We start from the raw sequence: 27765 nt of genomic DNA on the forward strand, positions 1-27765 counted from the left end.
GCAAACCTTCTTGTCATTTATCTGAGACAGAGTTCTTGAACCAATCCTGTATTTCCATCCAGTATGGTACAGAATATCTTTTAACCGAAGAAATGAAACTGGGATAATATCGATTCATAATTTTTCTTGTTATTGTATAGATAGACCTACAAAGACAAGTTGTCATCACAGGCATTCAGACCCAAGGAGCCATGCAACTACTGAAACATTTGTATACTGTGGAATATTTTGTTACCTACAGCAAAGATGGGCAAAACTGGATTACTTTTAAAGGAAGACATTCCGAAACACAAATGGTTTGCATGTTTCCTCTATCTGAAATCCTCATTCTTTTTTTCTGCTTGAAAATATGTATAAGTAATGTTAAGAGTTTTTATCCTTGAAAAAGCTAACATATGAAAGAGAATAGTATGAAAATTATATATTCTCTATACATCTCTTAAATTGATAAAAATCTTATATTTGTTGTCTTGTCCTTTTTCATTTTGTTTTCTTTTTGCAGAAGTAGGTTTCTAAATCCAGATTAATTTTTAATGAGAAATAGAGGTGCAAAAACTGGAAAATATTTAATTAGTGGGTAGGAAAGAATGTAAATTATAGGCAGTTAATTTCTTCTCTTCCTTCTTTTAACTTGTAAATAATTAAAAAAAATATTGAAAGGAGAATTGTAGCTGGGAACAACATGTATGATTTAAGGTACTTTAATACCAATGTATTTATTGACAAATGTATAAAGAATGCTTGCGATGACATTAGAGGTATGTTGAATGTGGATAAGAATACCTGTGTACATTTGTTTACAGATGATGTATCATTGCTGTTTTAAACACCAAATTATTTGTGATGAACATTAGACAGATTATATGATACAATGAGGAATCTGAATCTGAATATATGTATGTGTGTGGGTGTGCCTGCATATAAATATATTATAAACAAGCACCAAGAGAATAAAGCAAGTAAATGTAACAGAACTCTTGCAATATGAAAGAAACTTTCTGATCCTCAGTTCCCACTGAAATAATTCAGTGATTGTTTTGATATGCAACCTCACTGAAAACCAATAATTGCTCAATACTGAATAGGCTTAAAAGTCACTTTAATTTTCCAGATGCAAATATTTTTAATAAGATATATTTTTTAAAAATGAGACATAATTTACAGAATTTGGCCTTTTTTTTCCTCAGCATTTTGAGGGTAATTCAGATGGTTCCACAGTAAAAGAAAACCACATTGATCCTCCTATTATTGCCAGATATATTAGGCTGCATCCAACCAAGTTCCACAACAGACCTACTTTCCGCATTGAACTGTTAGGTTGTGAAGTTGAAGGTAAGACATGAACAGACGTTTGACACATGCATCAATTCCATTTAATGTTATCAAAAACATTGAAAGTGCAAAGAGAAACAATTTTATACAAGCGCTAAATATTGGGGGAGAGATTAAATCACTTGACCAAACCATCTGTAGAAATATAATTCCAAACCTTCTGGTATCTTTCCCTGAATATGATAGAATTAGAAAAATCTAACAAGGATATGTACTTACAACAGGTTGCTCAGTGCCATTGGGAATGGAAAGTGGGGCTATCAAGAATTCAGAGATTACAGCCTCTTCTTATAAGAAGACTTGGTGGAGTTCATGGGAACCATCCCTTGCACGACTCAATCTGAAAGGACGAACAAATGCTTGGCAACCAAAGGTAAAAACAAAACAAACTAAGTTACCTGATTATTTTTGTGATTGAATTCTTTTAAATTGTTAGGTTTCCATTAAATTAAATGCTTAAGGTAGTTCCCATCTAATAAGCGGTGGCATCAATCAATCAAAGAGAAGTGAGAGCAGAGAACATGGCTGATATGATTAGTATATTTTGAATTATGTTGAATTGTTACTTACACAGTGGCTAATATTTCTTCCCACACTTTTATTTCTCCCTAGTAAAGTCACTTCACCAATTATGTGGCAGCAGTTTCAGAGTTGTATGTCAGTTAATACTGTCTCTCTGATTGGTATTCTTGTATGATATAGGAGTCTTTAAATGATTGCTTATTGTATTCATGAAATCATGGAATCATAAGGCTGGAAGGGACCTTCTAGGTCTTCTGTCCAGGGCAGAAGTCCTTATTCTATCCCAAATAGTTGTCCAATCTTTTCTTGAAAACCTCCAGAGATGAAGCACCCGCAACTCTGAGAGATGATTTGTTCCACTGATAATTGTTCAGATTAGAATAAAGTTATATTGCAAGAATTAATACAAGAAGCATCCTTGAAGAAATTTGTGCTCTGAGCACTAAATGTGTTCTATTTTTATAAGACAGAAAAGTAAAACAGAGGGAGGAGAGAGTCCATTAATTCTACAGTAGTTGTAAGGTCTATATCAGTGGTTCCCAAATTTTTCAGTCCACCACCCCCTTTGTGCTAAAAATTCATCCTCGGTGCTCCCCACCTGGGGTGGGATTTAAATTTCTGTGGGCATGGCCTAATTTGAGGGCGTGGCTTGCGGGTCATGTGACTGGGTGGGGCATGGCTTGCTGGTCATGTGACTGGCTGGCGTGGCTTGCTGGCTGGGTGTGGCTTGCTGGTCACATGACCGGATAGGTGTGGTTTGGTGGTCATGTGACTGGGTGGGCATGGCCAGGTGACTGGCAAACCAAATACAAGTGGTCCTCACTTAATGGCCAGTTGTTTAGCAAGTGTTCTAATTTATGACTGGCCTCCCCAGAGCTACTTGATCTGTTTCTGGAGTTTTGACAGCCATGCACACACATACACACACACACTCCCTTCCAACCCTGCTGGAGAAGGTCATTGGACTAGAATTGGCAAAGCATCTCTGATTAGATTCTAGTAGTGAATAAAATCTAATCAGAGATGCTTTGCTAATTCTTGTTGATTTGTTTTATTTTTATTTTTATTTTATGTTGCTGAATTGCATTGACATGTGTGTCCCTTCTTGTGCACAACCCAGAAGCTTTTGTGATTCTTTGCAGCAAAAATTACCGACCTCTGGCTTTCCTCTACTTTTCAAACGTGCCACCACTGCCGTGTTTTAGGTGCCAGCCCCGCAGGTCCACCCCATTGAGCCCGCTGCACTGGAGGGACTTGCCCAAACAAGTCCGAGCGAAGCAGTGCACCAAGTCTATGGGGTGAGCCTGAGAGAGGGAAAGAGAGAGAGAAAAGAAAGAGAGAGAGAAAGAGAGAAGGAAGAAAAGAACGAGAAAAGTGAAAGAAAGAAAAAGGGACAGATGAAGAAAGAGGGGGGGATGGAAGGAAGGGACAGAAAGAAAAAGAAATAAAGGAGGGAGGGAGGGAGGGGAGGGAGGAGAAAGATAATGAGATATCTATTCTAGTCCAATCACCTGCTCCAGCAGGATTAGAGGGATGTGTGTGTGTGTGTGTGTGTGTGTGTGTGTGTGTGCTCCTTGTAATTTACCAGTACATTTTGGTTTTGCCTTCTTCAGAATTGGCACTTTAAAACATTGGGGAAAAGTAATTTTTTAGGGTGCAGATCTGGTCCAACGGATCCTGTTTAAAGTCTCAACAAAATGTGAGAGCTTCCTGATAGTCTTGACCATGTTTCGTCCACAAAACGTTTAATAGAAGCCAAAGATGTTTCAATATTTCAATTCTCTCTCTCTCTCTCCCTGCCTCCCTCCCTCACAGACTGGCTTTGCTCTACTTTCCCAATGTGCCTGCGGGGCCAGCGCTTCGAACATGGATGGATGGATGGATAGATAGAGAGACAGAGAGAGAGAGAGACAGGTAGCTAGGTAGGTAGGTAGATAGATAGGTAGATAGATATATTTGTAGGTAGGCAGGCAGGCAAGCAAGCAAGCAGGAAGACAGACAGACAGACTTTTTGGATGGATGGATAGGTAGGTAGATAGGTAGGTAGGTAAGTAGGTAGACAGAAAGACAGGCAGGCAGGCAGGTAGGCAGGAAGGCAGGCAGACAGACAGAACTTTTGGATGGATGGACAGACAGACAGACAGAACGTGACAGCGGCAGCACTTTGGGAAAGTAAAGCAAAGCTGCCTGCCCTGGGCTACCTCAACCCTGCCCTGCTCCAGGAAGGAGGGAACAGTGCCCCGAGAGGGGGGTCAGCTTGGGAGGTTCATCGCTGGCAGGAGGGGCACCCTGTGAACTTGCTGTCAGGCACGGCAACTACAAAGAGGGGCGGGCTTAGCTGAGCAGGATCCTGGATATTGGGCATGTGGTCAAAGCCCCGCTTCCTCTGCCTCCCCCTTGGTGAGGGGTCTGCAACCTTAAACGCTCAAAGAGCCATTTGGACCTGTTTCCCACAGAAAACAAAACACCGGGAGCCCCACGACATGGGTGGGCGTGGCAACTCAATGTCACTCCCACTGAGTCACAGGAACCCCCCCCCCCAGGTTTTGTGGTTTTCTGTGTTTTCTATGGGGAACAGGTTGCTCTCTCTCTCTCTCTCCTCCATCCCTCTCCCATCTCTATCTTTCTCCCTCTATCTCCCTCCTTTCCTTCTTCTCATTTTCTTTCTTTCTTTCTTTCTTTCTTTCTTTCTTTCTTTCTTTCTTTCTTTCTCTCTCTCTCTCTCTCTCCCTCTCCTTCTCTCTCTCTCCTCTAACTTTCTCTCTTTCTCTCTCTCTATGCCTCTTCCTCCCTCCTTCTCCCCCACTCCCCACCCCACTCTTCCCAACTCCCACACCCAGGGAATAACTGTAAGGACATTTGGCCACGTTCTTTCTGTCTCTGGAAACCTTGCATTCCAAAAAGGAGTGACAGTCAGGCGGTTTACCTCATAGTGCTACGAAGTTGCTGCCTTAGATCGCTGCTGAATCCTTGCAAAACTGGGCAAAGACACAGAGAGTGAAGCAGACAGAGCTGAATTGAGACGAATCTCTCTCTCCCTCCCTTTGTATCTCTCCCTCTCTCTCAGAAAGCCCTGCGCGCTCTCCTTGGGGCTCTTCGCTGTCCCTTTCTTTCTTCCTTTTGGAAATCTGGGCTGGCTGAAGAACGAGAGGAGGAAGAAGGGGAGGAGGGAAGCCTCCACCGCGGCTTTTGCTCGTTCCTCAGCTAGGCCGGATTTCCAAAAGGAAGGAAGAAAAAAGGATAGCGAAGAGTAGAGCATGCAGGGCTTTCCGAGAGTGTGAGAAGCTTCTTTTCTTTCTTCGTGGAGTTTTTGGAAATCCAGGTTGGCTGAGGAATGAGCGAAAGCTGAGGCGGAGGCTTCCTTCCTCCCTCCCTCTCCCCTCCTTCTCCTCTCGTGCACACCCTCCAGGCCCCACCACAGCCGGCTCCATGGCTGTTCCCTGCTCTTGCAGCACCCTTGCAGCACACTCAAATTCACTGCACTTCACTCCATCCCCTCCTCCTCCTCCTCCTGGAGCCCATTACAATGCGGTGCATCAGAGCTGCCACATCCGAGGCGCATTCGGCTCCTGAGCGATGCAACAGTCAATAGGGTGACCCTGCAGAGCCTCGAACGGCCCCCCTGCCGGCCCCCTTGCCTCTTAGCGCCCCACCAAGGCATCGCCCACTTTGGGAACCACTGGTCTATATGATTGGAGATCACCTTTGGGTTTGTGTTGCTTAAATTTAGGGTAGATAGGCTTCATGTGTTCTCTTGGATTTTTAATAGCATTTCATTTGCATGTCAATGAGTTCAGATTTCCTGTGCACTTCTGTATGACTCAATTAGTTGCAGGTTGTAGATAATTAGGGTTCAACTGCTAAGAGTAGCATGATAGGGTGACCTTTATTAATCCTTTAGGTAAACAACAAAGACCAATGGCTACAAATTGACCTGCAACATCTTACAAAAATAACAAGCATAATAACTCAAGGAGCCACATCTATGTCTACAGCAATGTATGTGAAAACATTCTCCATCCATTATACTGATGACAATTCAACATGGAAGCCTTATTTGGATGTTTGCACTTCCATGGAAAAGGTACCAATTACTTATCTTACTGATGGATTTAGTTACCTAAATTATGTCTTCCAACTTTATTATTTATTACTATATGTATGGCATTATATTGGGGACATATTAGGCCAAAAAAAATCTTCATGACCCCTTTTATAGGTTTTAATCTATGCTTTGGGAATTAGTGACTCTGTACTATCTCATTTGGTTTTGTTACAGCTCTACAGTTTGCCATAGTACAATTTGTAATTAGGTGGGCATCAGAGGTCCCTTTATTAATTCAGAGAAAGCAAAGGGTACAGTGGGAACAGTGGTTGATAATAGTGGGATGTGTTAGCGGATCGATTTGCAGACTAGTTTCCTGGAAAGATCACTGCTCAAAAACCCTTACCATCATGGAATCTTATCACAGATTAATTATAATTCATGTCTCCTGTGGGACATAGCCCTAATATTCTTACCATAAAAACTACAAACCAATACTGGAGTGCTTCATAAATATTGTCAGAATCAATTTGGTTTAGCTTGCATTCCAAGCATGGCTAAATTCTATCATGAAGTATTTTTTAAACTCAAACTGTTTTACCAACAAAGGAGAAAATGATGGCAATGTGCATCAACCCAGAAATCTAATGAAGCCAAAAAGGCCTGCAAAGACTGTAATCACCAAAGCCATGTCCCATATTTTTCCCTATGGCTGAATTTTTCCATGAATTCCAGTATATGACATTTCTCCAATTAAAAGCACTTGGAGTGTGCCATCAGTCAGGACAATACATGCTTCACAATTTGAATGAATTTGACAAAGCTCATTGGTAGTCAATAATATTTATTTCAACTAATGGAACAATAGTTGAAATCATAAGGCAACTTGATAGGCTTATTTATTGATCTAAATTTTGCAGGCCTACAAATTACATGTTACTGAGGTGATCTGAGACAGAAAATAATTTTCCTGGTGATATTCTGTGGGAATTTTGAGGATTTATGTTTGAAATGTTCATTCATTTGCAAATGATGCTAATTTATTATTTTGTTTTATGTTTAGGTTTTCACAGGAAATATTAACACTGATGGTCATGTCAAACATTTTTTCAAACCTCCTATATTGTCCAGGTTCATTCGTATCATCCCTAAAACATGGAATCAATATATTGCACTCCGGATAGAACTGTTTGGTTGTGAAGTTTTTTAAGGCTTGGACAGAAGACTATCAAATCAAGCAACTTCAATGTTTCAAGTTTTCTTATTACTAACTCTGCTTTTTAAAAGGAAACAAAAACAAAAGCATAATAAAACTGTATTAGCATCAAAAAAGCTATCCTTCTCAAACAATTTTCAGCTATAGCTTTCAAATAGCTTTGAAAATATCAATCAAAATATCATAACTGAAGTGACTTTACAATGATTAATTCTAGTGCCACTTTAATCATGAATGTACATTCTAATACAATAAAATCTTATTTTTTTGCCAGTTCCATGTTCCTTGTGTTTTTCTCTTCTCAAATAGATATCATTTCATTTCAATTTTTTTGTTGCGCTTTCTTCTGAGGGCCTATAATGAGAATATTTACATTAATTAAATTTCATCAGATACTGATAGGTCTGTGATGGTGAACCTATGCCACGTGTGCCAGAAGTGGCATGCAGAGCCATCTCTCTGAGCATGCCAGTTGTTGCCCATTGCTCTTCCAGGTTCTGGTGCGTGCATGAACGCTGGCCAGCTGGTTTTTGCATGCATGCGAGCGCCAGAAAGCAGAATAGCAGCTCCCTGGTGGCATGCGTGCTGGGGAGCTGCTTTTCCGGTTTCCGGCACTCCCACATGCACGTGCCGGGGAGCTGCTCTTCCAGTTTCTGGTGCTCCCTGGTGCGTGCGCTCCCATTTTGTCACTCAATGCGGAAAAGGTTCACTAAAGGTTCACTGCTCTAGGTCAACTCGGCTGATCTAGAAAGTTAAAGTTGGTCCTGGTTGGTACATAGATGATTATCTGAAACATCTATGCTAATAAGATGGATTGGGAAATTGAAAAAGGCAATAGCATTTAATGGTTCACTTAAAGTTGCTAGGAAAGGCAACTTTTAATGTAGGCAGATAACAGTAACTGTTAAATAAGAGGCATAAATGCTGATATTAATAGTGCCTTTCAACAGTTTCTATGAATAATCTTGGGTCTGAAGAATGAATCAGTGAATAATATAATGAATTTATAATCATTCATTTCAATTAACTTTCTAACATCTACCAAAAATGAATCAATTCCAATGAATCAATGATAAGCATATCCAAACCCAATGTACACAATATATACCCAATAATTCCTCAAATAAACACACCCCTGGTTATTTTTGCAAATTTCCATATTTTAACATTTCTCCAGTTTTACAATCTCACAATATTTACCACCTTTTCATCATTTTTTCTTGAAAACTAAATGTTATAGCATAAACTTAAATTCCAAACTTTCACATTATCACCTCTATTACAACAGAGATATATTTAGTACTCCTTTCAGCATTCCTTTAGTTTCTTTCCAAATAATTTCATTATCTTTATTGTTATTTCCATTCACCTTCTAATATTTTAGCCTTTCATTCATGGACACTTGGAAGCTTCTGCTGCTTTCATGAAAGTAGCAGTTAGAGCCAGGTTAGCATAATGGTTAAAGTGCTGGCTTAGAAACCAGGAGACTGAGTTCCAGTCCCACCTGAGGCATGAAAGCTAACTGGATATTTTTGGGCCTGTCATTCTCTCTCAACCCAACCTACCTCCATGACCTTGTTGTCATGGAGAAAATAGGAGAATTGGGTATGTTTGCCTCCTTGAGTTACTTATAAAGTAATAAATGTAAGATAAAAATCTAATAAAGTGATGTTATAGTTAACGTAAAAGGGAGTGAGGCATGTGCTGTGATGACACAGTATTTCATCACTGACCCATCTGACCATACCTGTTAGGCTGCTGCTTTGTTTATAGTTAAACCTACACCTTAACTTCCATATATATGTTTATCAACTATATCCTGAAATCAGACCATTTCCATTCAGATCTATTACAATTTCTCCTTTTCCTTTAGTTTCACAGACACAAACCATATCTATCATCTATCTATCTATCTATCTATCTATCTATCTATCTATCTATCTATCTATCCATCCATCCATCCATCCATCCATCCATCCATCCATCCATCCCTTGTCTGTAAAATGTACTTCTCTTATATTCCAAATTAAAGTCCTCCATACATTATAATCATCAACAGAATGGCCCACAAATACTGATTTCAGCTACCCATATTTTTGTCAATCAAGATTTTACCAAGTATGTTTGGAGGCAGAAGTAGATTAAGATAGCAAGCTCCCTTATAATGTTGCATGCAGCCTTCCCTGCTAGTGATAAGGACAGCATTGGTCAGTTTTGGTAATACTTGATTGTTCTACCATAAGAACCCTAAGCACACTTATATTATTCTATGCAAGCTAGGAGGCAAGACAATATGCTTCTTTAATGGCTATCCCATTAACTAGGAAGTACATGCATGTAGAGTAACATTCAAGATACTCTGCACCAACTCAGAAAGCTCAAACTGCCCAAAGAGCTGCTGATCCAGTCCTACAGAGGAATCATTGAGTCTGTCATCTGCACCTCTATAACTCTCTGGTTTGGTTCTGCAACCCAACAGGACCGACACAGACTTCAGAGGATAATTAGGACTCCAGATAAAACAATTACTACCAACCTGCCTTCAATCGAGGACCTGTATACTGCACGAGTCAAAAAGAGGGCTGTGAAAATATTTACAGACCCCTCACATCCTGGACATAAACTGTTTCAACTCCTTCCCTCAAAATGACGCTATAGAGCATTGCACACCAGAACAAATAGGCACAAGGACAGTTTTTTCCTGAACGTCATCACTGCTAAACAAATAATTCCCTCAACACTGTTCAACTATTTACAAAGTGTACACTACTATTACTGTTAATCTTCTCATCGCTCCTTATCACCCATCCCCTCCCTCTTGTGACTGTATGAGTGTAACTTTGTCGCTTGTATCCTTACGATTTATATTGATCGTTTCCTAGTATGATTTGCTTATTGTACCCTATGACTATCATTGTGTTGTACGTTATGATTCTCGACTCCTGACGAATGTATCTTTTCTTTTATGTATATTGAGAGTATTTACACCAAGACAAATTCCTTGTGTGTCCAATCACACTTGGCCAATAAAGAATTCTATTCTATTCTATTCTGAAATCCGTAATAAAATTTTATCTCCTCTGCAGCAGGCCTTTTGATTTATCCTATCTCTTCTCATCCCCACCAGTTATCCTAGGATTAGGATGGTCATTATTATTGCTTCTTTTATATGCTTATTAAAATTCACGCAAGATCGCTTGGTACTTATCGGTCAGGCACAAACAATCCAAGTGACTCCGAGATTCAGGTCCAGAAGTTCCTTTACTATCGACTCCACTGCACACAAGACTCTTACCAGGCTGTCTGCTTTTCCCTGGGAAAGCCAGATAAAGACTTAAGCGTTTGATCTCACACATTTCCTACCACCCGTGGAGTCCAGACTGGCATACTTCAACTGCACCCACCGTGACTTTCTTCCTTTCAGCCGTTGATCCCATCTATCTGCCCATCACCAGACTTAGACATGTGAGAACAGGAGAAGAAAGCATGGCAAAGAACTCAAGACTGCGGAAAGCTGAAAGTAATAATCGCAATAAATCGCTCCTAAAAAAGCGGTTGAGCACGTTTTTAGATTCTGGTTTGCTTGTCCAACTGGTAATACCCCCCTACACGTGAGATATTTCCTAGCCTGGAAACAGTCATCTCTACTAGTTCCACTGATGTCACAGCCCTGAATGCAATCCTTCCGAAGCAAAAAAAACACAAAACCCGCACCGGTTAAAAAGGCACGAACAGAGAAGAGACGCCCTATCAAAATAAAGCCAACGGCGGTGTGGCCTGAATTAAGCAATCCAATTGGCTGCTCTGCAATCAACCAGTAACCCCCTCCACCCCGCTGATTTGGACTTCCTTCTGTCTCTTCCACCCAATCGCAGTTGTCAACGAAAGCAAGGAGGCGGGACTGTTTACTGCGTAGGGCCAAGGTGCCTTTGGTCACGTGGGTTGCCGGTAGGGTTTCTGGTAGTCTGGCGGCAAGGTGACTGCCGACCGGAAGCTGCCGCTGAAAGCGGGAGTTTGAGTGGCCCCGTTGCGGGGCTCGTCAGATGGAAACGCCGGGTGTCTTGGACGGACTCCGGTCCCGGTTGTTTACTGGCCGCGCGAGGCGGCCCCCGCGGCGTTTTGGTTGGCTATTGCCGACGACTGTGCTTTGTGGCTACGGTTTCTTTGCCAACTTGCGACCGTCGGAACCTTTTCTCACACCTTACTTGTTGGGACCAGACAAGAACCTCACCGAGACCCAGGTGAGATCTTTTCTCTAATTGACCCAAAAGTGATGTTTTTCCCCCCCCCAAAAGGCAACTGGACTTTTTTTTTCCTGAGGACGTTTCACTTCTCATCCAAGACGCTTCTTCCACTCTGACTGATTGGTGGAGGATGGAAAAGTGGAGGGCACAGATGAACTTTCAAGGGGGCCTCAACGACTTTAGGAAAGAATGCTTACCAGCAGATGACTGCAAGGAATATAAATCAAAGTCAAAAGAAACATTTCTGGTTTCAATTATGTATTAATGTTTAATTTTTTTTTAATTAAACACACACACATGTGCGTGTGTGTATATATACATACATATGTACATACATATACATATACACACACACGCAGACACACACACACATCAAACTTGATAAAAGGTCTTGTTCACATTTCCAACATAAATTTGAAATTCCTTCATACAGATGATATTCTGGTCACAAATACCAATGATACATCATTTCATACAAGTTTCAGCCCTTTCATCCACTTATTCTCCCATTGTACAATTTGTATATTATAACCAAAATTTCCACTCTGTTTTGTCATCCATTGTTTCACGTCTTTTCATTTCAAATTTTAATAAAAGTTTATATGTTAGCAATTATATGTTCATTTCTATGCAATTCTGTTTTAAATGTATTTCTACAATATTCAATATATATATATATAGAGAGAGAGGGAGGGAGGGGGAGAGAGAGAGAGAGATATTTCCATTTTATAAAGATAATATCCTTTTTTTTTTGTAGGTCTTCAATGAAATTTATCCAGTATGGACATACTCTTATTTAGTGCTGCTGTTCCCAGTCTTCTTGGCCACAGATTATCTCAGATACAAGCCTGTCATCCTTCTGCAAGGACTAAGCCTTATATTAACATGGTTTATGCTTCTCTACTCCCAAGGAATTCTAGCTGTTCAGTTCCTGGAATTCTTTTATGGATTAGTGACTGCAACAGAAATTGCTTACTACTCTTACATTTATAGTGTTGTGGACTTGAACTTGTACCAGAAAGTCACAAGCTACTGTCGAAGTGCTGCCCTTGTGGGCTATACTGTGGGCTCTGTCTGTGGACAAGTCCTAGTGTCTGTTGCAGGCTGGTCCCTGTTCAGTTTGAATGTGGTGTCACTTACTTCTGTATCTGTTGCCTTTGCAATAGCTTGGTTTCTGCCCATGCCACAGAAAAGCTTTTTTTTTCACCATCACCCAAGCTTCCAGGTCAGTAAGGAGATGAAAGTTTTAAATTATAAAAATGGAACAATTATCCAACGTGATCCTGCCTTAAAAAAGGTTCCTGGGTTGGAAGATGTGGAATTGAAGATTCCATTAAATATAGAAGAGTGTCCTGCAGAGGAGCGAGTAAGTACTACTTCTTTTGCATTGAGGGGTATGTGGAAAATACAGTCTGCCATTGAGCACTTGTTTTCCATTGGATTAACTTGCGCTGATCAATAGTATGTTCCCCTTTGATGCATCTGTTTGATCATTTAAAATTCTGGTGATGAGATTTTAATCATATTTGTGTTGGTGAGATCCTATTACTTGCCAAAACAAGGAGATCTCAGAATATAGGCAAACAAAATATGCCAATATGCACAAAATCTAGTTCTTTGGGGAAAACACATTTTTGGGGGTTGGAGGGGAAGGCAATCCATTTACTTCGTAAGGCAGATTCCTAGCTACCATGTTTCTCACAAAATAAGGCCAGGCCTTATTTTTTTTTTGAGCCCTGAAAAAACGGCTAGGCCGTCTTTTCGGAGGTGACTTAATTTCCTCCCCCACCTAGAGCGGCCCATACGCACATACCTCTCCACGAGGCTGTTTCTATCAGCCGACGAAAGCTCCCCGAAGGCAGAGTCCCCAGCCGCTTCGGGGCGAGGCGTGGCTGCCCGTGTCCCCTTACCATTAGGCAGTGTCTTTTGGGCGATGGAAGCTCCCCAAGGGCAGTCACCAGCCACTTCGATCGGCTGATAGAAACTGCCTCGCAGCGAGGGGAGTGTGCGTGTGCGCTCGCCCCGAGGTCGCTTCTACCAGCCGATCCAATTGGCTGGTGACTGCCCTTGGGGAGCTTCCATCGCCTGAAAGACACTGCCTAATGGCGAGGGGACACGGGCAGCCACGCCTCGCCCCGAAGCGGCTGGGGACTCTGCCTTCAAGGGAGCTTTCGTTGGCCGATAGAAGCGGCCTCGCGGCGAGGGGAGTGTGTGTGAGTGCTCGCCCTGAGGCCGCTTCTACTGGCTGATTGAAGTGGCTGGTGACTGCCCTTGGGGAGCTTCCATCGCCCAAAAGACACTGCCTAATGGCGAGGGGACACGGGCAGCCATGCCTCGCCCCAAAGCGGCTGGGGACTCTGCCTTCGGGGAGCTTCTATCGGCTGGTGTTCTATCGGTAGATCGGGGCATTCTAGCCTAGGCTACCTGCAGGGCACTCCTAAAGGCAAATTTTCTCCCCACCCCCCCGCCCTTCCCCCCCATTTCTCTTCACCTCGTGTAGTTCTAACGAAGGATGTGAGAAATGGCGGGGAAACGCATGGATTAAATAGGCCTACATTTTGGGGGCAGGACTTAATTTCACCTCATTCCTAGAAATCATGCTGGGCCTTCCTATTGGTGGAGGCCGTGTTGTTGGAGAAACACTTTATATAACAGATTCTTCCAAGAAGAGTTTAGGAGAGCTATGGCTAGTCTTAGCCCAGTGCAATCTAGATATCATTTAATGAAAATTTGAACATAACATTCAGATTAGAAAATCAACATAACATTAAGGATTAATTGGGGTAGATTAAAGGGTCATCTTGCCAGTTACATATGCTTAGCTGGCATCGTTAGAACAGAGGTAGAAAGGCTTTTCACTTCCTCCCTCCCCCTTCTACTTGCACTCCAGTATGACAGATTTCTTAGATTTCTTAATCACACAATGCTTCAGCATTTTTGCTATGAAAATGAAATAATTGGTGTACGAAGGGAGGCTCAGCCAATATCATTGTACACATGTTGTACTCTTGACAATAAAGGTAATAATAATAATAATAATAATAAAGATTAGGCTACAAAGTAGGAGACTGTGAGTTCAAGTCTCACCTTAGCCATGAAAGCCATCTGGGTGACTTTGAGCCCTTGTTCTCTCTCGGCCCAAACCACCTCATGGGGTTGTTGCGATGGAGAAAAGAGAAGGAGGAAGGTGTCTTGGATAAGTTTACCACCTTGAGTTATTTGTAAAAAATAATAAAGTTTCAAGGTACGAACAAGCAAAATAAATAAAATGATCACTGGAAAATAATATATATGTTTTCATATTGCCAAATGCATAAGTTTCTAGTGGTAAGAAGTATAACAAAATATGTTATATCCAATGCTAATTAGTTTGTGGTCTCTTTGCTTTGCGTTTATTTGGCTTGTATATCTAAGCCCATTTTAAGTATAATTGAGACAAGACCAGTTTTTCTTGCTTAGTGTTTCTATTTGATGTACCTTATATGTGAACAATAAATGTGCCTGTTTGTCCCATTAACAGGAAGTGTAGGGTTGCTGTTTTAATGTAGAATGCTAGAAATATTGTTAATGTTTTGATAATATTCTGAAACCAAATATGAAAGCATGTTACTTAAATGTAATATTTGGTCATTTATGGTCTACTGCCTGCTAATTACCTTTGGTAACTCCTCATTCTATAATTATGGAGCAACCATAGACAGATGCTCCTTATCAGGATTGAAGAAAAGATAGAACAGTTGGGTGGTGGGAAACAAACCAGAAGAATGTTGTAGCAAGCCATTGATATATTGTTGCCAAGAAACCTACATATCTACAAAGTAAGGATTTTGTCATGTTTTATGAAGGACTGTGACATTTACACATTTATACTTTTATTCTATTTTGAGATAAAGAACATACCTTTAATATTAATAATAAATAATATTAATATTTTGGCCTAGGCAAGCCAAAGGGTTGGACAGCCTTGCACTATATGCTTTCTTTTAATCCACATACAAAAATGGATTAATTTTAACCCTAACACTTGCCTGATTCAATTGTGGATGCAAATTTTTGGCTTTTTTCTTAGATTCATTGTAATTCATTTCTTGCTTTAATATTACAATTATGTACAAGCAACTAACTGTGATGGCATTACTAGCTGTATACTCAGAATATATGATAAATTTGTGCTGTTTTTAATGAGCTCTTTCTATATTACATAAGGTCATTGGGTTAGAATAGCAGTTGGGATCAGAATTTTTGTCACTAAACAATGCTGTCATAAATCATAAAGCATGCCACTGAGCAATGGCAGTTTGAGGACTTCAGAGGTCATTAGGCAAGGACCTCATGTGATTGTGCATTCCAATTCTTTCTGGCTTTCCCATTGACTGCTTGTAGGAAGCTAGCAGGGAAGATCACAAATTACAATCACATAACTGCAGAATGCTGCAATGGCCAGTAATATGAGCAGGTTGCCGAGTGTCCTGGATTACGATCATATGACTGTAGGGTTGCTGCAATAGCCAGAACTTCAAGGACTGGTTATAAATACCACTTATTCACTTGGTCACTGACTGAATGGTTGTTAAATGAAGACCACTGTACTGAAGGATTTTGTGAAAAATGCTCTAGATATCACTCTTTGGTCTACACAGAACTGAGTGTGGAAAGAACACTTGAATTTTTTATGTTCATTGTAGTCATGGTGATTCTTTGAGAGAGACTATGGTTGTTTTTCGTTTATGGAAAGTAATTAAGGTACTGAGAAGTACCATTCACCTAGCAACAAGGTCATTAATATGGGAGAGATCTGTGATATGAATACCAAACTTTGTTGTTAAAATCCATCATATTTAGAGTGCTATTAACTTTCTTATCCAACTATATTGTAAATGTTTGCCCACATCGAGCTGAAGCAAAGTATTATTTGCACATTCTAAGTAGTCCAAGTTAAGACAGATGGCGTATTATTTCTGCAACAATTGGTGATAGTTTTCTTGTGAACCATTTCCATTATTATCAAGCATTGCTTAGCCATCACATGTTATTCAGATTTTTTATAGAATTATTGAACAGTTTTATTTAAACGTGACCATTGCTTGCTTTGTTTTTAAGGTGGTAAAAGGAAAGGTAGCTTTTGCAGAACTACGCAAAATAATGTTTGAGCTTGCATCGATTTTTATGATATGAAGGTAGTTAATTGTACTGTATGCTTCTGAAAGCCTTGGGAATAATTGGGAGCCTGTCTGATGCTGATAGAAAAAATATTTATGCATGAACTGAATACCAACTTCAGAACAATTGCTTGAAATATTCTTCAGTGTAATATCAAATGATTGCATTTTTTTTTACTGTACTTATAGTTTAATTTAATAAACAGGCAGTAGAAAGACACATAGGGTGAGGGAACCATATAGGATCTGCCCCTTTTGCAACATACCCTGTGCAGGATTATTGATTCCCACATTCACTGGAATATAAAGCTCTAAAAGTTACTTCCTAATATTTCATTTAGTAATGGAAATAAGCACAAAAGAAGTGTTAAGAGCATACTTCCGTAAGCAGAAAAATGGTCAGAGTGATTTGCTCTGTGGACAAGCATTCACAAATGAAAAGTATTCATACTTGCCACATACCTAAGGAGAAATGAAAACTCTCTGTGGTATTTGTTATGATTTATTCTGAACCATAGGAACAATATTCTCAGAGTTTACTTGGATCAGTACTGTTCTAGTTGTACTATGATAGACATAAAAGACAATTCTCATATATTTTAGTTGAATTATTTATTTAATCCATATAGGAGCAAAAGGTGAAGATTATGAAGGTAATCAAAGAACTCTGGCAGGACTTCTTACAGTGTTACTCTTCCTGGCCTCTGGTTTGCTGGTCTGTATGGTGGGCCCTGTCAACATGTGGCTATTTCCAGGTCATCAATTATACTCAAGGCATGTGGGAAATTGTGCTGCCTTCTCAGACCTATGAGATCTATAATGGTGCTGTGGAAGCTGTTTCCACATTGTTGGGTAAGCTGTTTCTTAGCTTTCTTCTGATCAGTGAAACATATTGTTGCATTTTGGAATTGTCAAAACTAATATTTACTAATTTGTATAAAGAGCATTTTGTCTTAAGAGCACTCTACTATGTTGCTGTTAAGTGAATTCATGTGATGTTGTTTTTAGCAATTTAGTCATAATAGTTTTGAACTATTATATGGAGATGATACGTATACACATACACTCAAAGCAGTTTGGTCATATTCATGTGAATACATTTTCAATGTAATGGCAACTAAAACAGTACAGTTATGGCTAAACAATCTTTACTGTGCAATATTTTGAGTAATGATTTCACCAGCTAGATTAGGAAGTATCCTACATAATCCAACTCTATCTGTATTATTCTTACTTCTGATGCCCATCATCATAAACTGTTCTGAATTCTGGCTTGTTATAAGCGACCAATAATTTGCTAAAGGAAACAAGTATATAACAGAAGTTGCATTTCAACTCCACACTGAAATTACATATAGATAATCCTTGACATTAAGAGTAATGACAGCCACCCCCAAAAGTTACTTACAACCTGGTTTTGAAATTCTGATGTTACCCCCACAATCCTGTGACAATATTTTGAGTACTCAGCAAATGGCCGTTTGCAGCACTTCATGGTCATGTATTCATGATTTACAGTGGTTTTGTAGCAACCCAGTGTTTATTTCCAGTAATGAACAGTAGGCTTGTTTAACAACTGATGCATTTATTTAACGACCACCACAAAAATTGTAAAATTGGATCCAAGCACAATGTATGACTATAATTGCAGACTCAACAAATCCTAGTTCCTTCTTTCTGCTCATGCGAAAATTAACTAGCAAATACTTAGCAAAGCTATTACTGACTTCTTTTTTCTGATTTTGATCCCTGGAATATTCTTTTGAAAAGTAATTCAAAATATACAGTATACTGGACATAATTATTCTTGCACTCTAACTTGTTTGGATTTTCCATTTATAGGTGCTGTGGCTGTATTTGCTGTGGGACACATAAAAATATCTTTTCTTACTTGGGGTGAAATAGTCTTAGCTATGTTCTCCCTTTTCATTGCTGCAGCTGTGTATATCATGGACACTATTCCTAACATTTGGGTGTGCTATGCTTCCTATATGGCATTTCGAATTGTCTATATGCTACTCATTACAATTGCAACGTAAGTACTTGCTTGCATATTTCCTCATTTTATAAATTTTTAATCTTGCCATTGCTCAGATATCATACATATATGAGGCTGCAAATCCCCAAAATTCTAAATAATCTAATGAGAATGCTATCCCAGTACATATGGAATATACCATGTTGAGGAATGTTGCTATATAGCTTTTGGAGTAGATTCACTGTGTTTGTCTGAAAGCTTCAGTTCTGTCACAACGAAGCTATAAAACAGCTAAAATAGGTTTGCACAGTGGTTTCACCACCAAGTGAATTACAAAGTAACAAAAAGCAGTGAATTTGTTTACTTAAAATGGGGCTGGAAATTGGGAATGTAACAAATGTATCTTATACATTTGTTGTAAATACGCTGCTTGTGGAGAACCACATTTCTGGGACCTCTAACCTAAGCAGATATAGGACTGGTACGCTAAACTTTTATGGAAGCAGATGAGGAACCCCTTTAAATGTCAAGATAAATATGGGGAGTGCTGCATATCTGAAGGCTAAAACTGAAAATTAGTTTGTAAAATTAAATATAGTTTTTATAGTTGATTCTCATTATTCACAGATTCTATGCTTGCAGATATGCCTACTTTAAAAATAAAATGAAAACACATGAGAATTTGAAAACTCTTTTGCCTGTAGGTTACTTTGCCTTAGTCCCTCTTACCTTTTCCCTTTTTCTCAATTTGGGGATTGATGTCCTTAAGAACTTTTGGGTAGAAAGTTTTTTTTTTTTTTACAGAAATAAGGCAAAAGAGGAAAGAAAACAGTACTCTCCTACCTCATATGTTTTATTTAAGGTTCACAAAGGTCTGTGTGTGAAATGAATGGAACTCAATAATTATAAATATATGTATGTATGTATGTATGTATGTATGGTATTCAGCTTTGTTCAGGTATTTTCCCACGTCATTATAGTTGTGCTTTTAAAGTTGTAGCAACACATGAAAGCCACAGGTCATAGCATCGACTTCAATGGCACCAAAATCCTAGCCACTATAGAAAACCCCAGCCACAGAATTATCAGAGAAGCCATAGAGATTGAAAAAAGACCTGAAAGCATGAATAGAAGAGATGACTCCACCATACTGTCAATTATCTGGAAGCCTGCACACTCAAACAAAAAAATCTCCACACCACAAGCCAGGCAAACAGATCCCCCCTGATACCTCCAGCTCAAACACACCCCAACCAGGCACCCAGATGAAACTTAGCTTCCTAATAAATGATAGCCGTCCATTTACTCGGAGCCAAGCCGCACTAAAAGCCTCCAATACAGGAAACACAATGTTGCCAGCCAATCAAGACAAAAAAAGCTACAAAACAGACAGAAGATAGAAGAAACACCAATCAAGCAGAAAACAGCAAACTCCAAGACCAATAAACACAGACCAAGACTCCCAACCAATCAGGATGAAGAAAAAACCATTCTGGCACAGCAGTAGGCTAGCCCCAAATTTAAAACAGAAATGGCTGTGAAAGCCTGACTCACAGACGAACACAATACAGAAGCCTGATGATGGCAGATGAGATTCTGCCAAAACGTTGCTACAACTTTAAAAGCACAACTATAATGACGTGGGAAAATACCCGAACAAAGCTGAATACCATACATATAAGTACCTGTGAAAACTTAAGAAAATATATATATATATATATATATATATATATATATATATGTATAATATGATATATATCCCCCAATATCCCCCCAATATGGTTACATTTTGATGATCATCTGCAGATGATAAATGAAATATGTTGTTTAAGTTGATCTTTGTTTTCTTTTTGTGAAGGTTCCAGATTGCTACAAATTTAAGTGTAGAGCGCTATGCCCTTGTATTTGGTGTTAATACTTTTATTGCACTGGCATTGCAGACAGTACTCACATTGATAGTTGTTGATGCAAAAGGTCTTGGCCTTGACATAATTACACAGGTAAGATATATTAATTTTGATTGGGTGGGAAGAGAGTGGACAGCTTTTCATAACTTGTTACCTTGCAGAGACGTTAGACTTCAGTTCTCGTATGCTCCATATTCTCTAATATCAACATAACACCATTTAGAAAGGCTACCTTTGAGTATCTTCAAAATGTGAGAGGCCTTATAGGTTGCTTTTGGAGGGTAAAAAGTACATCACCCCCTCTATTTTAGGATATTTTTTAATATTCTTAATAAAGATCAGATTGTCTATTTTTAGACATATTGAACTGCTAGGATGTTCAACAGATGCAATAATACCAATTATAATTTGTGTTTAGTTTAAAATTGAATTGCCTCTTGGCTTTGGTTTCCTTTTTAACATTCCTGGAAATACATTAACAAATTATAGAGTAGGTAAACAGAATACAATCTAATTTGCTTTCTGTCATCACAAATTCTGACCCATGTAACTCATGTCTACATGGGAAGGAACAGGTATGTATGCCCTAATCATCTCATGACCCACGTAGCTCCATATGGACTACCCTTGAAGATAATCAGAAGCTGATCTAAGATGTATTGGTATCAGCAATAACAGGCTTTAATATGTTCCCAGTTGTTACTGCTGCTACATGAGCAGCCATTTAGCTTCCAGGTACAATTTAAAATATTGGCCATCACTTATATGATCCTTCATAACATAGGGTCTGATTATCTACAGGATTAAGTATCTCCAATAATTTCTGTCCACCTGGAATGGGTGCACTCCAGATTAAATGTTGCTATCTTGTGGGAGTGAGGAAGTGTGCCTTTTCTGTCAGATCCCCTATCCTCTGGAATAGCATTCCTGAAGACATATGTAAGGTTCTCCCTCCCTTAGAATATTGGAAACACTTATGACCTGGCTGTGTTTCCAGACTTGGGGTTAGTAAAGCTCCTATTGTGGTATTAATATTTTCCCCCCTCTGGGAACTACCAGAGGACTGGAAAAGAGCTGATGTGGTTCTCATCTTCAAAAAAGGAAAAAAAAAACAGACTCAAGAAACTATAGATCAATTAGCCTAACATCAATACCCGGGAAGGTACTGGAAAAGATAAAAAAAACAGATCTGCCAACATCTAGGAACGAGTAAAGTAGTAACTAGCAGTCAGCATGGGTTTGTTAAAAACAGATCATGCCAAACCAATTTTATTTCATTCTTAAACATAGTGACTAAATTAGTAGACCAGCGAAATACTGTGGACATAATACCGTGTTTCTCACAAAATAAGGCCGGGCCTTATTTTTTTTTTTTTTTAAACAAGTTTTATTAATTTTTTTCAAAACACACAAGTCGTCATTATCCATTACATATTTAAACCTTTTTCCATTATAAATTTAACAAGTCAGATAAACTATAATTCTGTTTTAAACCATTTCCATATAAACATACAAAAACCTCTTATCCATTTTCTCTTTCTTTCTCTTTACTCTTATTCCATTTTATTATTATTATTTCATCTATTTCTTTCTGACTTAGTTACCATTATTCTCATTCTATATTTCTGCAAGGTTTCATTAATTCTCCCCCAAAAAAACATATATACACAACACACAAAACATAAAAAAGATCTTTTTGGAAAGTAACTTGGACCCAGGTATTTCTTTCTTCATGGACTTCAACTGTATTCATACTCATCTTACATATCATTACTTATTTTATTTACCATTCTAAATCTTCTATATTAACTTCTCCCCATATTTCACTCTTTTAATTCTATCTTAATTAATCATCTTAATTTGAGTCATCATATTTGTATCTTTTGTCCATTCTTTATTGTACCTTTGTCTCATTCCTTATAAAAAAAAAAGAAATTTCTCCTGAAATCACTAATCAGAGTATGATGCCTTTCTATCTCCCGACTAAATTAATCAAATTAATCTTTAGAATACCCAATCCGATTTTGCTTGGTACATTCTAACTGAATAATACATCCAAAATAATTAAATACATAGTTAAACAATAGATCTAAATATTAAAAACAAATACTATAATGAAAATTTTGTAATAACATCAATCCCATAATCTTATTAAACTCTTTAATTAAAGCTCAATATTCTAAATCTCCCTCATATTATATTTTAAAACCAATCATTATTAACATTTCAACATTTTAATCTCTTATCAACTCTTAAGCCATTTAAGTTTTCTATTTCTAATACAATACTACCATATCATCTTATGTACCTTGCAAAATCTCTTTGAAGAAATTATACTTATCCTTTATCCCTAAAAAATTCCTTTTTTCCCATTTAATTTCAAAACTTTGTAGCTTTTCTCCACCTTTTCCCTTTCTTTCTTCTCCCAACAAACCTTTCTACCCCCCTTCTTCTAGCCTCTGCCTTACTGGCTTCCCTTCTCTGTCGTATTCCTCTTCCCTTTTGTTTACCATCCTTATATTGATTTTGCACCTTGTTTTTCCCTTTCTTAAATGTTTTTTAAATCTTAAGTCCTTTATTTCTCTTCTCTTCCCTCTTCCTTCCCTCTTGGTCGAGTTCTGAGATTTATTAAAGATGGTTTCCTCTCCTTCTTCTTCTTCTGCTGTCTTCATCTGCTGCAATGTTTGTTGATAGTTAATAAGCGCCATTTCTAAAAAAGGAAGGCTTCTTTCAAACCAGCTTTACCATTTTTTTTTTTGCTTGCTCATAATCTTTTCTCAGTTCCTCAATAGAAGGAGCCATTATAAATCTTTTCTTTTCTTTTCTCTTACAACAGTCAGAATATTCCAAAGGAAAAAATAAGACAATCCCAAAGTTATCAGTCAGTCCAAACCAAGACAGAGTTCCCACTCTCTCCTCCTAGGGTAGTATCAATCAGAGAAAAAGAAAGTCCAAATCTGTTTCTTAAAATCTTATTGCAATATATTTTAGTCTTTCAATCCTTAAGGCATCTCCTCCAACAAAGTCTTAGCATACAAATATTTTTTTTTAGTCCTCTCTTTTCCCACTCATCGCTTAAAGCCAGTTTTCACCTAAAAAAAAATAGATTTCTTAATATTCACTTTTTTATTCCGTAGAAAAAGAGGGTAAGCTATCCTTTCAGCACCATTAAACTGCCGCTTTTTCCTCTTCTCGAAGGTATCATTCAGAAAGTCATACTTTTCAGGAATTTTGTTAAATATGTCTTAGAGTCCTAGGAGCCAAGAAAAACTTTCTCCTTTCAAGCACTTTCTCCACTTCCTCCTGCGCATTCTTACCCGGCTGCCAGCTTCTTTGTGGCGGCCATTACGGACCGCCGCTGCACGTCCTGGGAAAAGGGGTTCTGCCGGCCGGGAGGAGGGGTCTGCAAAACCCCAAACCCTTCTCCGGATCCTCCCTACCTTCAGCTGCCCTGCAGGGCAGCCTAGCTCGCACCGCCTGGGTCAGAGCCCCAAAAGCGGCTAGCGCGGCAGGGATCGCGCAGCTCGCCAAATCCCGGCCGCTTTTCGTGAAGCCAACCCGGGCCGTCTGGGTGGGTGTGAGAAGAGCGAGCGTCTCTGCTGCTGCTACCTTTGATGGGGGAATAGAAGGGGAACTTACCAAATCTGCAGATGATACTAAGCTGGCAGGAATAGCTAACACCCAAGAAGATTCCCAAGAAGATGGATCTTGATAGTCTAGAACACTCAGCCATATCTAACAAAATGAAATTCAATGTAGAGAAAAGTAAAGTCCTACACTTAGGCAAGAAAAACCAAAAGTACACATATAGACTGGGTGAAACCAGGCTCAATAGCAGTAACTGTGAGAGGGATCTTGGAGTCTTAGTGGACAACCAGCTAAACATGAGCCAGCAGTGTGCAGCAGCAGCCAAAAAAGCTAATGCAATCCTAAATTGCATTAACAGAGGGATACAATCAAGATCAAGAGGTACTAATTCCACTCTATAAAATCTTAGTAAGACCACACCTAGAGTACTGCATCCAGTTTTGGTCACCACATTATAAAAAGATATTGAGACTTTAGAAAAAGTACAGAGAAGAGCAACCAGGATGATTAAGGGACTGGAGGCTAAAACATATGAAGAACGGTTACAGGAACTGGGCATGGCTAGTCTAGTAAAGAGAAGGACCAGGGGAGACATGATAGCGGTCTTCCAATATTTGAGGGGCTGCCATAGTGAGGAAGGGATCAAGCTATTTTCTAAAGAGCCTGTAGGCCAGACAAGGAATAATGGATGGAAACTGAACAAGGAGAGATTTAACTTGGAAACAAGGAGAAACTTTCTGACAGTGAGAACAATCAACCAATGGAACAGCTTGCCCTTGGAAGTTGTGGGAGCGCCATCTCTTGAGACTTTGAAGAAGAGATTGGACTGCCATTTGTCAGAAATGGTGTAGGGTCTCCTGTTTGGGCGGGGGTTAGACTAGTGACCTACAAGGTCCCTTCTAACTCTGATTATCTGTTATCAGTTACTCTGTTCTTATATTTTTAATGGTTTTGGGATATTGTAAGCCACCTAGAGTCTTCTGTAATTGAGCGGCTATAATAAATCTAATAATTATGATTCTTGAGACAGAAGGTCTAAAAGGTGCCCTCCTCCAGTTGTGTTTAAACCCCCCCCCCCACAGCAAATTAAGTTATTTTTAACTTGTCTCATGATTGTAACTGCTATGAGAGAAGTCAGTGAACATTAACTTCTCCATTTACTAAATCATCTTTGTTTTTTTTGCAGTTCATGATCTATGCTGGCTATTTTGCTGTCATAGCAGTATTGTTCCTGATAAGTGGTACATACAGTATTATCAAGAATTTGTGGAGAAAGGAAAGGAGAAGAAATGATGCTGTTGCAGATGATGCTTAAAATATGAACTAGAGTATGAACTTTATAAACTTTATGAACTCATAACTTAAGTATGAACTCATTTGATATATGGTGGGGCAAACCTATTTTTAAATATGATGGTTTATATTTATTCAACTATTGTTACTGTAAAACCACTATCTGTATTGTATTTTACTCTATTTGTACTATATTAGTAGCATCCATTAGTAAAATACATTCATCTTATATAAGTAAGAATGTTGTATTTAACAACATAGTGTCAACGTGCCTTTTGTGGACAAAGTCTACATAGGAAAAAAAAATTCTGGTTTTTTTTTTCTTTATCCAGACCATAAAACTGTAAATGGAAAATGATGGTTTTTTTAAAAGCATAGCCTAGCTATGCTTTCAGTGTTCTTTATATGTTGACTTTCAAAAGCCTAAAACTGTGAGGCACTGTGATAGAACTGCAGTTAGCAGTATCCTTTGAAATCAATTGGTCATGGCAGGATACTGCTCGTGTTTGGTAATTGCACATTCTGTATAACAGACCTTTCTGTATATGCAATCAAAATATTTTTCACTCTGTAGAGTGATTTTGGTAAATTTAAAGATTTTAGTTCTCTTTTGTTGCTATCCCTGATTTGCTGATTTCATGAAGTGTCAACTGTATATCCTAATTCATTGATATTACAGGCAATGATTAACAAAAGCAGAAACCTGGGATTCAAAAATAGGTTGTCATTTGGAGAATTTCTATTGGTCATATTAGGCTTTTCAGCTTCTCCAAAGAAAGTCTTAAACTTTTGTATTTATGCTGTTATTAGTAGACTTTCACAATATCTGAGTAAAAGAAATGGCAGCTGTATCATTCTACATTATCTGTTCAAGTAATAGAAATTGTCTTGATTGCTGTTTCTGCCAGTGATTATTGTATTTTTGAATTGTGGGACAAATTGATACAACAATACTAGATAGGACATCATTACTTCGATTGTTTTGGTGTTTTCCAATAATCCATAATTTGGATTTATTAAAATCCTCTGGGTGGTTTCTGGAGCCTTCTGGGGTTACCCAAGTAGACTATAGATATTTCATAATAAATAAAAAAAGTGCAGAAGAACACAGGGAGTTCTATTTATCCTTTAAATTTAGAGAAAGAAGAGTTCACGTATACTTTTTGGGTTGCAGGGAGGAAAAAAAGTTGAGTTACTTGTTCTTTATTCCCTTCCTGTCCAGTTACATTGTCTATATTGTCATAAAATCAAATAAATCCATAAACAGCAGCTATTTGCTGCAGGATGCTGGAGTAGTTGCTAAAAATAGCAGCCCTGGCCATATGATGAAAATGTTACATGTGAAAAGTTACATCTTGTTCATCGGTTGTTGGTGAATAGCTACCATAGGAAATTATTCAGCAACTGTTTGAAGTTACAGTGTGTTCTGACCCAGCTCTCCAAACATGAAAAAACCCCTGAAGTTAACTCAAAGATTCCTTTATTAGGAGCACCAGCAGTCCTGGCAAAAAAGTTTCTCTTTCAACACAGGCTAATAAGTCTGCGACCGGCTGGAAGGTGAATAGTTGTCTACCACATCTATTCATCATCGTCCCCTGCCTTTTATCTCCAGAGTTAGGGTGGGGCTTCATTAACAGTGGTGGCTCTTCCATCCGGCCCATGGATTTCCACTGCTCTCCGCTTCTCTGCCTTCTGCTCATCCATGCATCAGGCATTAGACCTAGCTGTTCCTCCTGTTCCTCATTAGTCACCTCCAGACCTGGGGGCTATTGGCTGTCTATCTGAAGGCTGATGGACAGCCCAGGCTCTGCCTCTGCCTCTCTCTCTCTCTCTCTCTGCCAACTCCATTCCCTCTTCCCACTTGGAGCTCTCAGATTGCCTTGATGCTGACCCTGATTCCCATCTCCTCTGATTTGGCTGCTGGAGGGGTCAGGGCCTGATAGGCCACAACACAACGGCCCTGAGGTAGTGGTGTTTATGACAGGTCCTTGAAGTTCTGGCTGCCCCAGCACCCCATGATCATGTGATTGTGGTCTCGCTGCTTGGCAACTGGCTTGCACTTACAATACTTGCAGCATCTCACTTTCATGTGATCAACATTTGCAGCCTTCCCACAAGCAAAGTTAATGAGCAGGGAAGATGCTTCTAGAAATTGCTCACCCTCCTGCAGCCTTTTTTCCCTGGAGGAGCCTGAGCACTCTCCTCTATTGGATAGCAGTCACTCCCATCCCCACCACTCTTCCACCCTGCCTAGCAGCCACCTCTGGTCCCACCATGTTCATGCAGCATCCACTTATCTCCCTGCTGGCTTGCTTGTGAGCTGCCTGGGACTTGCAATTTCCTGCCGGCTTCCCTGTGGACTTTGCTTATTGGAAGCTGGTAGGAAATGATGAGAAAATAGTTGCTTAATGATCCACAATCCTCACTTAATTACAGCAATTGGGGGTTTTGAGGGTATATGTTTTTTGCATTAATATAATC

At 39.2% G+C, this 27765-nt stretch overlaps 2 protein-coding genes across 3 annotated transcripts in view; both read left to right on the plus strand.

Moving 5' to 3' along the window:
* Positions 1-7392, plus strand: part of F5 (coagulation factor V) — a 52264-nt gene extending 44872 nt beyond the window's left edge. For both annotated transcript variants that reach the window (XM_087966430.1, XM_087966431.1), the window contains 5 exons: positions 141-296; positions 1188-1332; positions 1557-1705; positions 5756-5938; positions 6963-7392. In XM_087966430.1, coding sequence (XP_087822556.1) covers positions 141-296; positions 1188-1332; positions 1557-1705; positions 5756-5938; positions 6963-7109 — 780 coding nt within the window. In that variant the 3' untranslated portion in view covers positions 7110-7392. The remainder of the gene's footprint in view (positions 1-140; positions 297-1187; positions 1333-1556; positions 1706-5755; positions 5939-6962) is intronic.
* A 3633-nt stretch (positions 7393-11025) lies between these two features.
* On the plus strand, positions 11026-25540 carry SLC19A2 (solute carrier family 19 member 2). Its single transcript, XM_087966432.1, has 6 exons — positions 11026-11356; positions 12117-12725; positions 17148-17370; positions 18361-18553; positions 20355-20496; positions 25178-25540. The coding sequence occupies exons 1-6, from the start codon at positions 11159-11161 to the stop codon at positions 25304-25306; spliced, it is 1494 nt and encodes a 497-aa protein (XP_087822558.1). The 5' UTR covers positions 11026-11158; the 3' UTR covers positions 25307-25540.
* The last annotated feature ends 2225 nt before the right edge of the window (positions 25541-27765 follow it).

Source organism: Notechis scutatus, chromosome 5, assembly GCF_049901735.1.
Source record: "Notechis scutatus isolate UNSWTSFEM ecotype Mainland chromosome 5, rNotScu1.2, whole genome shotgun sequence".
Lineage (NCBI taxonomy): Eukaryota > Metazoa > Chordata > Lepidosauria > Squamata > Elapidae > Notechis > Notechis scutatus.